General features: G+C 33.9%; 1 protein-coding gene across 2 annotated transcripts; it reads right to left on the bottom strand.

The window, feature by feature from the left end:
• Positions 1-4184: 4184 nt before the first annotated feature.
• LOC102810388 (mortality factor 4-like protein 1) lies at positions 4185-15785 on the bottom strand. 2 transcript variants are annotated; one of them, XM_085506773.1, is made up of 12 exons: positions 15685-15785; positions 14534-14580; positions 13702-13769; positions 13407-13493; positions 12406-12474; positions 11122-11288; positions 10735-10817; positions 10298-10399; positions 10031-10122; positions 9401-9503; positions 5320-5389; positions 4185-4412 (listed from the first exon to the last, which is right to left on the bottom strand). In XM_085506773.1, exons 1-12 carry the CDS (start codon positions 15746-15748, stop codon positions 4243-4245), a joined length of 1122 nt encoding a protein of 373 aa, XP_085362899.1. In that variant the 5' UTR covers positions 15749-15785; the 3' UTR covers positions 4185-4242. The 2 variants fall into 2 exon arrangements, with proteins under 2 accessions (XP_085362899.1, XP_085362900.1); XM_085506774.1 differs by lacking the exon at positions 12406-12474.
• Between the last annotated feature and the right edge of the window lie 183 nt (positions 15786-15968).

The raw sequence follows: 15968 nt of genomic DNA, 5'->3' as shown, positions 1-15968 counted from the left end.
GAGAGCAAGTGCTGCCCTTATTGACAGAAAAGGAAAGTTTCTTTTCGGATACCATTTTGTTCGGCTTTTACTTCAACTAAAACAAGGTGGCCAAATTACAAATGTTTGCGACGACTGATATATCAGACTAAGAAAACACATAAACCATGATGACGATGATGATGATCTTTATTGTATGGCCCAATATGCTGTAATGTAAAATATGGTGTAAAGTCACTCAATGTTTTTGTAAATTTCATATCTTAGTTTTAAGGAATGATACAAATAAGCTGCCATGGATTGTAATATGTTACTATCGAACGTCTTCACCAATTCCACAAACTTATTATATGAATGCAATGTAAAATAGTATCTTGGAATGTATTTTTCCCTAATAACTTAATAAAAAATGAACAAATTACTAGTAATAGTAAATGGTGTTCGTCCTCCATTTCAGAATAATTGCATAAAGGACAGACTCGGTCACTTCTTTCAATGCCGCATAAACATATAAAATCAAAGAACCAAACTGTTTATATAACATACCAGGTCAAAGAAGATCTAAACAGTAGATCATGTACTGTGTTGGTAGACACTCGTGTTCTTGTGTTCATTAGTTTAATCACAGTCCCGCGATAGAAGGACTGTAGTCTCATCATATATCTATGATATCACAATTGAGTTTTGGGTTATGTCAAACTTTAGTTAGTAATAGCCTGGAATCCAGCCAGTCAAACTATCATTCCCAGTGCACTCAAAAATGACCTGGTAAATCGCTACGTAAATACGGTACAGTCTTCTGTGTTGTCACTGATTGACTGTCTCCAAAACTTCAGTACATCACGATAGACACTCGCATGCGCAGACTGATCCGTAATCAAGGCCTGCCCACAGAACTCCAGACCGATTTACTATTATTCGTATATGTTAAATAATGGAAGGCATCTATTCTTCCTTAGCAGCTGAGTTTAGACATCTTTTAATTTAAAACTGTTCGCTCTTGAACTTGACACAAATCCTCAACATTTTACCAGACATTTGGCATCTCATCTGGGGCCTTTCATTTACACAAGCGTCATTGAACATTTTAAAATAGTGACAACTGTTACCAGTCTATCAAATTTATTTTGCCGGATTTCGCCGTATAACCAGTGTTCTAACCCCCTGACGACACATTTCTACAATAGAATTTCTACCAACTCTTTCAAGTGATTTTAGAAATGTTTTTCGTTCATGGGGAAAAAGTACGCAAGCAATTTTTATTTTTAATATTTACCTATTTTAATATTTAGAACTTGAAGGCCTATACACTGTTTTCCGTGTGTTCAACGTTCGGTTAGCTGTTAAAGTTCAGGTCACTAAATGTGGACGTTCAAAGAAAAACAAAACTGTATTTTGCCAGTAACTTGAAGTTTTGTTAACTGTTAATTGAATATCTAGTAACAATTTAGACGTGGTTTTGGAAAAGTGAAAATGTAACCAGGTGTTTTCGTAACTCGAACAATTCAGAATCTCATTCACAGCCAACAGCAACTTTTTTCACTCGCCGTAGGTTATTTTGTAACATTGCCTGCAAAAATAGGGCCACGAGGGAGTGTACACTTCATCAGAACCTCAGAGGGCAACTTTTCAGAAGCGCAAAACTAAGTGCGCCCTCTATCACCGTAAGTTGTTAAATGAGTTACATTTGTTTCCATAAAAAATGTCCAAATTGACTTCAACATTTTCAATACGTTGTAAATGAGTAACAATAATATTGTTAAAACATATATATTATATTATTCCTTCCTCCATACTTCTATATTAAAATTGTGAAATGCCAGGAAATGGTCCAGCGACGTAATGTAAGGTCATCTAAGCAGCCTGTCATAAAGACGCTTAATTCTGACCCTATAAATTCAAAGATCTGATTGACTAATTCTGCTAATTAGATTTAAATACAAATCATTCCTACTTATCATGCGTATTATTTTCAGAGATTTATTCTTGACAGAATGAGTGATTTGTGTATGCATTTATTCACCGTTCAGTGTACTTTTAATTATATTAAAATAAAAAATAAATGTTATTTCATGGTAAGACTGTGGGCCTTGCATGTTGTGTATAACTGTGAATTGCCCAAGAAAAATCATTTAGTTAAAAATATGTTTTTTGGTAATAAATTGGCTGTTATTGATGTGATTTGTAATTGTATGGGAGTACAATAAGTGATCAGAAAATAGTTTCAACGTTTTGTGATGGTTTTTGAATCATGGTTAACAAAATGTTTTCCCAAATACCGGTAAATAAATGTTCAAACAAGCAGCCTATCAGCTGAAATAGCTCCGCTGTTAGCAATGCACATTTCAATTAAAGAACAGAAGATATTAGAAAATGAACAATGTATAGTATCAAAGCAATGGGACTTGCTGTTTTCAACAAGAAGTCAAAAATATCACTTTTTACCATTACAAAATATTCACTAAAATTAGAGAATTAAAGATATCATGAATTGAACAAACCTAAGAGAGGTCTACCAAAGGTACATACACACAAAGTATGAAAACATTCAGGCTTGTAGTTTTCAAGAACAAGTCAAAAAGTTAAACATTGACACGGAAAACGACGGACAATCACTCATATGATAAGACAAAGTCGACAGTGGAGCTAAAAAATCACTCTTTGACAGATTTGCTTACTTGATGGCTAAACAGAAATGCAATATTGACTTTTCTTTTGATATTTACGAGTTAAATTAATAATCACAGTAGTTTGTGATGAGAGAGAATCTGATTGTAAATATTTCTGCAAATTTGCTTATCAACAAAAATGTGCATCTTGTCAGCCGCACTCCAATCTCCTTGAATCCACTAGGAATGAGAGCAAGCAGCCACGGCCGTTCACTTGATGAAACTGGAGAAGGCATACTGATCATGAAAACTTAAAATAAATATATTGTAATTGACTAGTCACTGTAGGGCAATGTACGCTATTTGGACATGGTTACTGTAGTGTAGCAAGGTACGAGTCTGCTTACTAGCTGTGGTCACGAATATTAATAGCGTGTTGCAGGTTTAAATATTTGTAATGCGCAACTCTAAATGCAATACATAGACAAGGCATGTTGTTACTTTTCATTTTATATAGCGTACATCAAACTTTTTTTGTCTTGAAAGATGCATTTTGAAAGAACGGGTCATTCTGGCAGTTATATATACTGATACATTACTGTACAATGCCAGGTTCAATTGTAGATGTAGTAACTTTATGATCTAGGTTGGGGTGGAGAATATCGTCACATCTTGCCTTGGGATGATTGTATCGGCTCAGGTTCCATGTATGGGATTTAATTCTTTACGATTGCAAGGGACAGACTATGGTATATAATGGCCTCAGACACAAATCGCAGTTTGAACACATTTGAAGCCTTTTTTTTTTACTGGTGCGTAGGTGTCAACTCTACAGTTTAAGTAAGTTAGATGGACCAGATTAAACAAATCTTTCAGAGCAGATATTCAGTTTTGCACATATGAATCTCCACACTGGCGTATGGAGCTTCAGGAATTCTACGTGTACATAGCTTGTGTAATGCAGCAGTTCTGGAAAACGAGTGTCCACATAAGAAACAAATACAAAGTTTACGAAAACTCGTTGTTTATTTGGTAAATTGTGCTTTCTGCACAGATAAAACACAGAATTGTGTTTCTTAGTTTTATAGCAGAAATCTAGTAGCATCAGATAGTGAGGAAATATGTAACAAACACCGCTTGATGAAACGTCAGTCTTGGGTTTCAGGCTACCAAGCAAATAGGTATAAATAAATGTAAAATATGATGTCACAGTCCTTGAATACATTTTTGTTATTTGTATAGTATGCTAATATAAAATTCACTCTGCTTAAATCAACTGAAATGTGTTATTAAATAAAAGTGCTAACTTGTATGTATTTTGTTTTTTGTTCACTGTCAACATAATCTACGTAAGACTCGTAACTTTTTTTTACGCCAATAAAAATTACATCTCCACTGACTATAAACTAAATATCAGAGGCAGAAATTTGGTGATGAGTTTGTTCTTGATGTTATAGAACTAAACAGTCTTGGCAGATATTATCAGAGATACCATTTCTCATATCTACATGATCACATGATCACTCCAAGTTAGATTTGAAACCATTTTTCCCTGCATCATCGTCACAAGCGAGTCAGAAATACATTTTTACTGTATTTTCAAAGACAGGAAGAAATATGAAAAAAATAATATCATATTAATATTGGTAGTGCTTCAGACAGCTTTTCGGTGATACTCCGGCGGCGCAACTTCATACTCGCTAATACTGAATAAAGTAGAGGAGTTTTTCAGTAAATATTTTAAAAAGTCATGAATGTGAGTCAATAAGAGCTGTATACTCTTTTCATCCAGCGGTGTGTACGCCAACATACTGCCAAGTTTTACTGCAAATAAAAAGATACACATGTGTGATAATGAAGAAAGTTTTGTTTTTGTTAGGACCAGCTTTCGGGTGAGGTGCACTGATTATGATTACTATGACAACGCATCAGTTTCAATTATAAATTGTAACAAATACTGGAGAAAAATATTTTTAATTCCTGACAAAACAAATAAATATTCAATTAATATAAATTCATATGTATTTATGATTTGATATTTCAGGGCGGTGGTGGTGACTCCCTAAACCAATAAATTTAATTTTTTACAAGAATGTGTCTCACGTGAAATTAACGCTTTGAGAACTGCAATTATCCCACTGCAATTTTGTTGAAACATTTTTTATCTATTTTCTGGACCAAACAGACATAAAATCCTACTGGCTACAGATTTTTATAAAAATTTGGGAATAAACATTTATATATAAACAGTTCATGCAAGTTTTAATTTGTAAATGATGAAAAAAGTGGACTTTGGCACATAAATACTTAAAGCAGTTTAACAAACTACTCACACAAACAGGTTGAAAAATAGGCACAAATCCTTGTGTAAAAACCAAATTTTTTTTTACTTTCATTTTCAATCAATCTTGCTACCTGTAAACTTTTAAATTTGACCAAGAAATCTGTCTAAACTGAAACATCCAATGGAATGAAAAAATCTGTTTAAAATTTAGTGTCAAATACACTTTTTATACTTTTTCACTGAAGCCATTTAAAAAAAAAATGTTTAAATATGTTTGCAAATTGAATCTCCAACCAACTTTCTAATCAACATTTAAATTTTTTGCATGTAAATATTTAGTTTATTACTCCAGCATTCAAGTATTTGTATCGAAAAAAAATTTCTACAATAACACAAATTTGCAATACAGCATTAACTTAGGGACGAATATAACAAAATGATTGTTACCAAAAAGTCGTAATAAGTGTGGTGCTCCATACATCTGAGACATTGGTGCATCAGGATGGGACGCTAAGATCTGCAGAGACAATAACGAAACTAAGATTTAGTAATAGACAAGGGAAAACAAGGCAGTATATAAAAAGACCTTGAATGCATATCGATGTCGAGATATTGTTGACAACGAGAGAGCTACAAGATTATGTTTGTCCCTCCAGAAAGCCCCCCCCCCCAAGTCATTGCATCCACTGTTCCAATGAATTATGAAACCATGGTATTTGGATCAGCCCATGTTACGACAGGGGTGAATGAATCACTATTTGAGGGGAAAAAACTAAAATCCTGAGTGGCAAAATCAGCTTAGATTATACATTTGTGCATATTGTGACCAATTAATTGGCAAACTGCATTGATAACACTGAATGGATAACTGAACTATAATCCTAGATAGTATAAAACATGCTGACTAAATTTGTACAGCCGGATAGCTGTGCTGGACCAATGTCAGATCAGTAGGCCAGAGTTCAAATCCTATCTGGGGCTGAACACTAAAAAGGGAGAGACAGGGAAAAGACACAGGGTAAAAGAGAGACTTGGGGGAGAAAAAGAGAGGAGAGAAAGATACAAAAAAAGAGACATGGAAAGAGAACTGATCTATGGAGATCCACAAGGTTCAAAAACTGTAAATTTTCAATAACTAAGTTGCACCATTGTATTTTTGGCAAAATCAATATTTATACAAGTCATTGTCAATGACACGTCCCGTTCCGTTCATATTTGAGTGACATATACATTCAAAGCAGATCATGACCGAAATCTCAGACCACTTTCAGTGGTCTGATCTGAAATGCATCTGCATATGTACAACACATTGTATGTGTGTGGTCTTGATCGGTTCAGGCATGCCTGAGATATGGATGCTGAACTGTATTCAGTTAAAACCCGATTTGGAAAACAAAACAACGTGATTCAAGGTACCATAATGTACAATGTATGCATGAAGTGTGAACTAAATTCACCCATGATGAATATGTACAATTTTGACGAATGTTTGACCTTTGATGGATGTCATACACCCATCTTAAATCAGATCTTGACCCACCTAACATGCATATATGTGTGTACAACATGTATGATGTATGTATGACACTTGAACTTGATCAGTCCAGGCATGCCTGAGATCCGGTTCCGGAATTGTGAAAATATGTGATTTTGATGCATTTTCGGCCTTAAAATGGCCATCATTCAGCTATTGTTAAGCGGATCATGAAACAAATGCACATATCTATTTGTGACATGATGTACTATGTGTGTGTGAAGTTTGAACTTGATCAATCCAGACATGTCTCGGAAACGGAACCAGAACTGAATTCTTTAAAACAAAATGGCCGCCAGTCGGCCATTTCAAACTTGATCCGAAAAAAAAAAAAATGACGTGCATCAAGGTCCTATTATGTTTAATGTATGTACCAAATTTGAACAAAATCCGTCCATGCATAACTGAGATCTGGGTCCGGAATGGTGAAAATGTGCGATTTCAATGCATTTTCGGCCTTAAAGCGGCTGCCATTTGGCTATCGTTAATGAGATCATGAAACAAATGCACATACATATTTGTGACATGATGTACCTTGTGTGTGTGAAGTTTGAACTCGATCAATCCAGGCACGTCTCAGATACGGATCCAGAACTGAATTCTTTAAAACAAAATGACCGCCAGTCAACCATTTCAAACCCGATCCAAACAAAATCAAAGAAAGCTTAGAAAGAACTCCCGTGTGCTGAGAGTATTGAAGACACATTAAAAATTAATTCAAAATTACTTGTACATGAGATATTGATAGAAAAGCTGAAAACTAATTATGTACATCAGGTAACTAATATGAACAGAACAGAACAAAAAAATTATGAATTATTATGCTAATTAGAGAATTAATATGAACAAATTTTAACCCAAAATTAATCAGGCCTGTCTATTGTCCTAGAGCATTTATGTACCAAATTTTATTCAAATGTGATGATCAGTAATTGAGATATCAGTGTTAATTAATTATGTTAATTAGGAGATTAATAAGCATAATTATTTACCAAAAACTAATTGGGTTTCTGCATAGTTCTCTTTAAAAGTTTCATTAAAATCCAATTTGTGGTTCTTTATATATCAGTGGAACATTATGCAAATTAGGTAATTAATATCCAATTAAAACTAATTAGGTCTCTGCATAATCCTAGAAGATCTATGTAGCAAGTCTCATTGAAATATGATGATTACTACTTGATATATCAAAAGCTGAAAATTAATTAATTATGCAAATTAGATAATTAATATGTACTCATATTACCCTAAAAACTATCAGGTTTGTGCAGTGTCCTATGACATCTATGTACCAAGTGTCATTGAAATGTGATGATTACTACTTGAAATATCAAAAGCTGAAAATTAATTAATTATGCAAATTAGCTAATTAATATATACTGATATTAGCCTAAAACTATCAGGTCTGTGCAGTGTCCTATGATGTCTATGTACCAAATTTCATTGAAATGTGATGATTACTACTTGAAATATCAGAAGCTGAAATATAATTAATTATGCAAATTAGGTAATTAATATGTACTCGTATTACCTTAAAAACTATCAGGTCTGTGCAGTGTCCTATGACATCTATGTACCAAGTGTCATTGAAATGTGATGATTACTACTTGAAATATCAAATGCTGAAAATTAATTAATTATGCAAATTAGGTAATTAATATGTACTCATATTACCTTAAAAACTATCAGGTCTGTGCAGTGTCCTATGACATCTATGTACCAAGTTTCATTGAAATGTGATGATTACTACTTGAAATATCAAAAGCTGAAAATTAATTAATTATGCTAATTAGGTAATTAATATCTACTGATATTACCCAAAAAACTATCAGGTCTGTGCAGTGTCCTATGACATCTATGTACCAAATTTCATTGAAATGTGATGATTACTACTTGAAATATCAAAAGCTGAAATATAATTAATTATGCTAATTAGGTAATTAATATGTACTCGTATTACCCTAAAAACTATCAGGTCTGTGCAGTGTCCTATGACATCTATGTACCAAGTTTCATTGAAATGTGACAATTACTACTTGAAATATCAAAAGCTGAAAATTAATTAATTATGCTAATTAGGTAATTAATATCTACTGATATTACCCTAAAAACTTTCAGGTTTGTGCAGTGTCCTATGACATCTATGTACCAAGTTTTATTGAAATGTGATGATTAGTACTTGAGATATCAGTGGAAAAGCCGAAAATTGATTAATCATTATGCAAATCAGGTAATTAATATTGCACAGATTTTTACCCAAAACTAATCAAATCTGCGCATTAGTTTGGAGCATCTGTGTGCCAAGTTTCATCAAAATCCAATGAGTGGTTCTTTAGATATCAGTGGAACAGTCATGAAACAGCCAAAAATCAGCTAATTATCATGCAAATTAGGTAATTAATATGCATGGATTTTTACCAAAACCTAATCAAATCTGCGCATTGGCCCAGAGCATCTATGCACCAAGTTTCATCAAAAACTGTAGTATGGTTCTTGAGATATCAGTGGAACAGACGGACACACATACACACACACACACACACACATATACAGACACACTAACTGCAAAGACTCCCTTTTTGTGCTTCGCACACGGGAGTCAAAAATGACGTGCATCAAGGTCCTATTATGTTTAATGTATGTACCAAATTTGAACAAAATCCGTCCATGCATAACTGAGATCCGGGTCCGGAATGGTGAAAATGTGCGATTTTGATGCATTTTCGGCCTTAAAATGGCCGCTATTCGGCTATCGTTAATCGGATCATGAAAAAATGCATGTGCATATGTCCCATATAATGTGTGATGTATGAGTGAAATTTGAAATTAATCGGTCCATGCATGTTCGAGATACAGGTGATCACGGACGCACACAGGGCAAACCATAAGTCCCTGTTTTCGGACTAGGTCCGAACAGGGACTAATAAGGTAAAACCCTTCACATATCATGAATGCAACGGTACCCCTACATCTATTAGTATATTTATTTCTTACCTCTGCATACTGAGGTCTTTCAAATTTATACAATAATTGTGTTCCTAACATGACATTGAAGTACTCTTTGATTCCTTGGGACACTTCTATAATAGCACTCTCTCTGTGGGAAGATAAAGGGAAAGGTTTCAATCCCTGGAAATGCTATCATGGAATACTATTAGGAAGGTTCACGTCAAATTGAAAATTACATGTCATCTTTGTCATACTTTTGTTTTTATGGGGGTCACCAGATTTTTCGAAAAACAAGAGCAAGAAATGCCATAGAAATGGTAAAAATGAGATTATTTATTCACGCCTCAAAATTTTGCTCTGTGACATTGGATGGAAAAGTCATTTGTGTTTATTGATATGGTCTAATATTGTGAAAACATTTCAAAGAATTGACAAATAATTTCGCTCGTTTCCAGTGTGATACTAGTTTTCCATTATATGCAATGGGAAGTTTGTTTTCCCAAAATGCATTGCACATATATGCAGTTACATGATCAGTAGTGAACAATTTGAATTTGGCTCAAACAGCCGTATTGTCTCTTGTAAATATAAATGCAATCATTGCAAACATGCATTTATCGGACAAAGTAAATTGATGCGAGACAATGCAATGCAATAAAAGTACAATCATCTTACTTATTGGCTGGTGTCTGTCCTCGAGAGGTTTTGTACTTGAGGTAATCGTCTAATATCTGATCCACACTAGTTTTCGCAGGAAGGTGGACCAGCTTGTTATAAAAAAAAATTATGTATATTTAGTCAAAAATTAAATGATGCCAAAAATGAGCACAAGTTTAAGATTCTCGTGGCGTTAAATTTCAGCAGTGGTCATTTTTAATTCAGTTAATTAGATTAGATAGAGTATCAAAATAATCTTAAACATGACAGATGGGCAATACATACTTGTTTTTGTCTCGTAATAAGATCCCAGTCATCTACCAAGACAGGCTTCAATTCTGTGGGAATTTTAACTTTTATTTCAACTCGGTTCAAAAAAGATTCTTCCTACAAATGCAAATCACAACAGATAATCAAATCATTGTTATATATATACCGATATATATATTCCTGATGATATGCCCAGAGTAATTAAGAAAAAAATAATGATCTAATTAATTTCATTATTTTTAAGTGGAACTTGTTGAATTAAATCCATCTGAATTGCAATACATGTAAATTGTTTCTTTGACAATTTAAAATCCAGCGAATATTTGCAAATATAAAACATTTCAAAGAACAACATCTGGTCCCCTGAAACTGAAAAAAAATGTAAAAAAAAAAAAAAATCATGCAAGCATTGGAAATAAAAACAAAATAAAGGTATCCACAATTTTACTCACACTCTCAATGGAGGCATCCATTCGGGCACGCTTTCTCTTTGGGGGATCCGACGTTGTGGATGATGTATCGCTTGATGCACTAGCTATTAATGAAATGCATCAAAAAGTGTTCATTATTAAACAGGTAAGGCTAAACAAAATGATCATCACGTCCAAAATATAGTTAAAATGAAAGAAAAAACAGCAAACTAACAAAAGAAACATTATTTTTTGCATTTTGTACAATCGGTATATAATATAATAATATATATCAATTATCATTGATCATTTGTTGTAGCAACTGTACTTCACATGAACTGAGTAACACTTAAAGATGGTGAAAACTAAAACTAATCATTAAATAATATGTACTGCAGATTACAGTCATTTGGTGTCACTCCTATATACCTTTCTTTTGCTGTTGTGATGGCAGTGGTTGTTGTTGCTGTGGGGATAGCAGTGGTGGTGGTGGCGGTGGTGGTTGCTTATCAACAGTCGGTGTGGATGATCTTTCCCTTTCTTTTTCTTTCTCCGGCTTTTTGGTGAATCCACCAAGTTTAGGTCGCCTGCCTTTCCTGTGAGAATGGAAAATAACAAGGGTAAGTATCTATTATACTATTTCGTTTCCCATTGCCGGGTTTATGTAGAGATATTTTAAACAGGGTTTAAACTACACTCATATATTTCTTATACCGGTGAGTGAAAGAGCTTATTAGTAATTTACCTTTTCACCACCAGTTCCCTCTTATCAAAAATTCCCAAATTCCCAAAATAGTCCCATTTATAGTCTGCACTTTCCTTCAGCAGATTTGGACAAAAATAGCCAAAGTGTTTGATTAAAAACCAAAATTGACTCAAATGTTGTCTGTTGGCTCCAAAATTAAGGTTCATTTCCAGAAATATTGAAGAATAAAAGAAAAAAAATAGAGAAATATTCTGAAAAGTTTGGTGGTGAAAAGCTTAAACAAAAACTGCTTTCAAAAGTGACCATACAGCATACATGTATCAGTAATGGTATTTCAACAGAAAACCCCACCATCATAAAATGAAAATACAAGGAGTCTATCGCTATCTTATTTCACCATACAACCTTTTCACCACCAGTTTCCTAATTTCATCACAAATTCACAAAATAGTCCCCGTTTATAGTTGGCACTTTTCTTCAGAAGATTGGGACAAAAATAGACAAATGTTTTGAGTTGTTGGCTCCAAAATTAGGGTTCATTTCCAGAAATTTACTAGTAGAAGAATATGAGAAAACAGTGCAGAATAATTTGGGCAAGAAAGTCTGGTGGTGAAAAAGTTAAACCACATGGATACAACAGAATTTGCCAATGAGCATGATTCATTAAAAATGGCGTTCCTGTTTCAAAAGAAGTGTTGGTACATTTATACACAAGTCCTTTTCGAAAATATTCGGCCGGGGCTCATTATCTGAAGACTTTTGTGCGTTAATTATCACTAATATCCCAGTTGGTAAAAAGTGATCAAGCTGTGTTTCTGAATTTTAAAATGAGAATCAATCATGTCAGTTCATCAGCTGCTATTGTTGTAAGGATGTGGCTCACTAAAACTATTCAGTTAGTCCATTAAAGGCACACTGCCATAACATCAGTGATATACAAAATAATCCTATCAAGGCCCTGCCAGTCACCCCAGGGACAATCCCTATTGCTTATACTAGGTACCTACTTATCAGTCCTTTCATTGTTCTTGTTTAACTCCAGTTTAATCTTATCAGCCTGGGCCTTTAATTTGGAACTAGGATGAGATAACCATCACACAAAGTTTTATTATTTTTAGATAGAATATACTTAGTGAATAAAATATTGGAATATTAACAAGTGTGAATAAGTATTTTTATGTGTTACTGTAGAACACGTTGAAATAGCTACATGTCATTTTAGCAAATTTGACTCCATGCATGAATCACAATGTAATAGATTCTTAATTTAGCTAAAGTGCCAACAATCTCATTGTGCGTATTTAGTTCACCAATATTTTAAATTAGCCACATCTTGAGTTAGCAAAATTGTGGATTAGCTAAAATAACATGGTAGCTAAAAAGACATGTTTTACAATATGACACACAGTATAAAATGTTATCATTGTGCTCACTATTTTGGGTGAAGTAAACAATGGAGACAGTACATGATGGAATACACAGACATATCAATAAGTTTGAATATATAGCCAGCAATGCCTGGCCAGTGAGTGCAGCTGTGCAGTTTACTGATTTACTAAAAATAGAAGTGAAGTGACCTAAGAATATCTAAACACGTAAAATCACAAGCTTTGAGTTGTTATTTTAAACGTTGACTGGGATTCAAGATGGTGCCACAAACGATTTCACAGCAGCTCAAGATGACTCAAAACATCATTTAAATAAATTTTTAATTGGTTGTCAGAAAACAATTGGCTTATTATTGAGCTGTTTGACTTTGCATAATTTGCGAAAAAACAATCAAAATGACATCACCCATAGACCAGAAGTGCCCAATTTTCAAACCTTTGGGGTATACAGATTTCTTCCATACTTTTGCTGTTATTTAAAAAGGTTAATGTTACTCAACTGCTATCACTGCACTCACTATGATTAAGTTCAACAACTGAGGACCATTTTCATTTCAAACTCTAATATCGATGTGCGTAGAAAACAAGCACATGTTAAAACGTATTTTGATTTCACTTACGAGTGGTGTCCTTGAAGTTCTTTCTGTTTTTGTAAATTTGCCTCATTAAACTTGAGTACTCTGCTTTCTGGTACCCACTCATCCCAACTGTAAATCAAGATAAACATTACTTCATTGAATTGTCACAGCCGATAGTTGCTTTGTGATTTGATAATTCATTCAAATGCTTTCAAGAAGAGTAAATTTAACAAAAAGTTGACAACGGAATCTCAGAGAAAAATTCATTTGAGATTTGCAACTCATTGATAAAATGCATTATCGATTGACACAAAATTTAAACGACATTTCCACTCACTTTTTGTTCCAACCATTGTAATGTATCAGATATCTCACATGTTTTTCTTTTACTTGTGACCGCACACTCTGTAAAAACACACCAAATAAAGAGATCACAGTGAAATTCGCACGACAAAATAAAATAGACTTTTTGAATATGACAACAAAAATTGTGATGAAACAGTGCAGTGCTTGAACTGTAAATCCTACAAAATTGTGACCACCTAATTAATTTTCAGATTTTGGTCAATTATTGCTTTTGTTTTAGGTTTTCAAAAATTGTGTTTGTCACAGATTTTTTTTGACACTAATTTAGGTATCAATCAAATACAGTTACAGGATAGTACAGAGACAATGAAAGTAGAAGTACACACAAAAATTACTCAAGTTTCTAACTATTTTATTCAGTCAATAAGGAGTTTTATTGTAATTGTGTTTTATTGTAAGTATTAAATTGTACTTGACCTGCCCCAGTGAACTTTGACCTAATTGGTCTCAAAAATGCCTTTAACCAATCAGAATACCACATGGTATTACAAAGAGTTTCCAGCATGTCCTGAATATTCGTGATCGCAAAGAAAGTATTGTGGAAGTAAATATTGAGTATGAATTCCGATCCATTGGCATTCATTTTGCTGCATAATGTTCAAAGAAACTTTCAGTGCTTTTTAATATTAAAGGTAGAACAAGTTTTGAAAAGCTTTTAACAGCTAACAGAATGTTAACAGCTGAAATTGTCTAATCAAGCTATAAACTGTAGATTTGCCAAATGTACAGCTACTTATAGAAAATTAGGCAAATTTTTGTAGATCAGCTTCAGCCATGACTTTTTCTATTACATGTAAGTTTACCTTTGCTTCGTACAACAGAGGTCCATGAAAACAGAGAACACGTTCACCTGAAAAAAATTAAAAATATTAAGTTTAAACTACAATTACACGTATTCATGTATGAAAAATCACTAGTGAAGGTAAACCGGTATATACAGGAAGTTGTAATTAGTAATCATAGTACAAATGAACTTATTCAATAAAACTGAGCCTTTATTTCTTGCATCGCTGTACAATAATGTACGTCACTACTTTCTGTTTCCACAAACAAGTATTTTCGTGGTTACCTCATCCTGTTATTCTATTGGACAGAACAAGTTTGGGTGGCGCACAGGCAGAACTTGATCTGACAGCAGCTTTATTGTGTGCATAGATACAACAGATGTACCGGTATATGATTATTTATATATAGGAATATCAATTAAACAAATATCAGCCCTGTGTTTTGTATTGTTATCCTTTGTGTAGGTTAGGGTAGCGTCCCGAGAATTATATGTCCCTCCCGAGAAAACCTACGATGAGAGTTAGGACATTGGAAAGTCTATCCATAATTTATGTTTAAACACATCTCCAGACAGTGTTAAAATTTGCAAAATAACCACTATTTCAACATAAAAAACAGTTTTACAAGCTTCCCAAACAGTCACGCACACGGTATAAGTCACGATTTTTATGGATTTACATCAGTGTCGTATATTTCCAGCACATGTTCGAAACATAACAGTGATAAAAAGGTTTAGTTTCTGGGTATAAGCTACAAACAGATATTATTTTGAAAGCCAAGACGATGATTGCAATATTTTTGCACAGATCTGTCATTGGTGGGGGGAGACGCTCACGAACGAAGTCAATGCTTATTCTCCCGACACTAACTCAAAACTCTTGACATTGGATTCGTTACACGACTATGTTGCATACATGTCCATCGTTTTGATGGCATTAGAGAAGGAGTCACTGCTCAATAATCCGTTGCGAATGTATTTCCAATGCAACGCTAAGCTTGTAAACAGACGCCGCCATTGTCCCAAATCTGTTGTGAAACCGAAATGTAAGCTAATTTGAGATCACCTTGGAAAGGAAAAGTGGAACCATTGAGATAAGTAAATATGAATATCTCTAAAAGGAATCGTTAGGTCGAAAGTAGTACGTTTTTAACACTCTAGAATACAAACCTTCAGCAAACTTAGGAACCCGTGGCTCGCTCGTGGATTTTGGCTGTGCCTTGGGAGGCGCCATTTTTTACATATAGAGGAAAGAAAACTCGAACATCTAAACACTCAATTGACCCAGCCCGTCGCAAAAAGCGAAAACATGGAAATGGTTCCATCTTTTCGCTTTTTAAATTTAAAAATGATTGTATCTAATAAAATGTATTAAAAAATCGATGCGTTGATAATATCTGGGTTTGATTACTAACTGAGATATTTGTTTCATGTGACCTTTAGGGTCAAAGTTT

This window comes from Saccoglossus kowalevskii, chromosome 13 (assembly GCF_978046115.1).
Source record: "Saccoglossus kowalevskii chromosome 13, keSacKowa6.1, whole genome shotgun sequence".
In the NCBI taxonomy this organism is placed as follows: domain Eukaryota; kingdom Metazoa; phylum Hemichordata; class Enteropneusta; family Harrimaniidae; genus Saccoglossus; species Saccoglossus kowalevskii.
The sequence above is the reverse complement of the archived record's forward strand: the minus strand, read 5'-3'. Positions and strand labels throughout refer to the sequence as shown.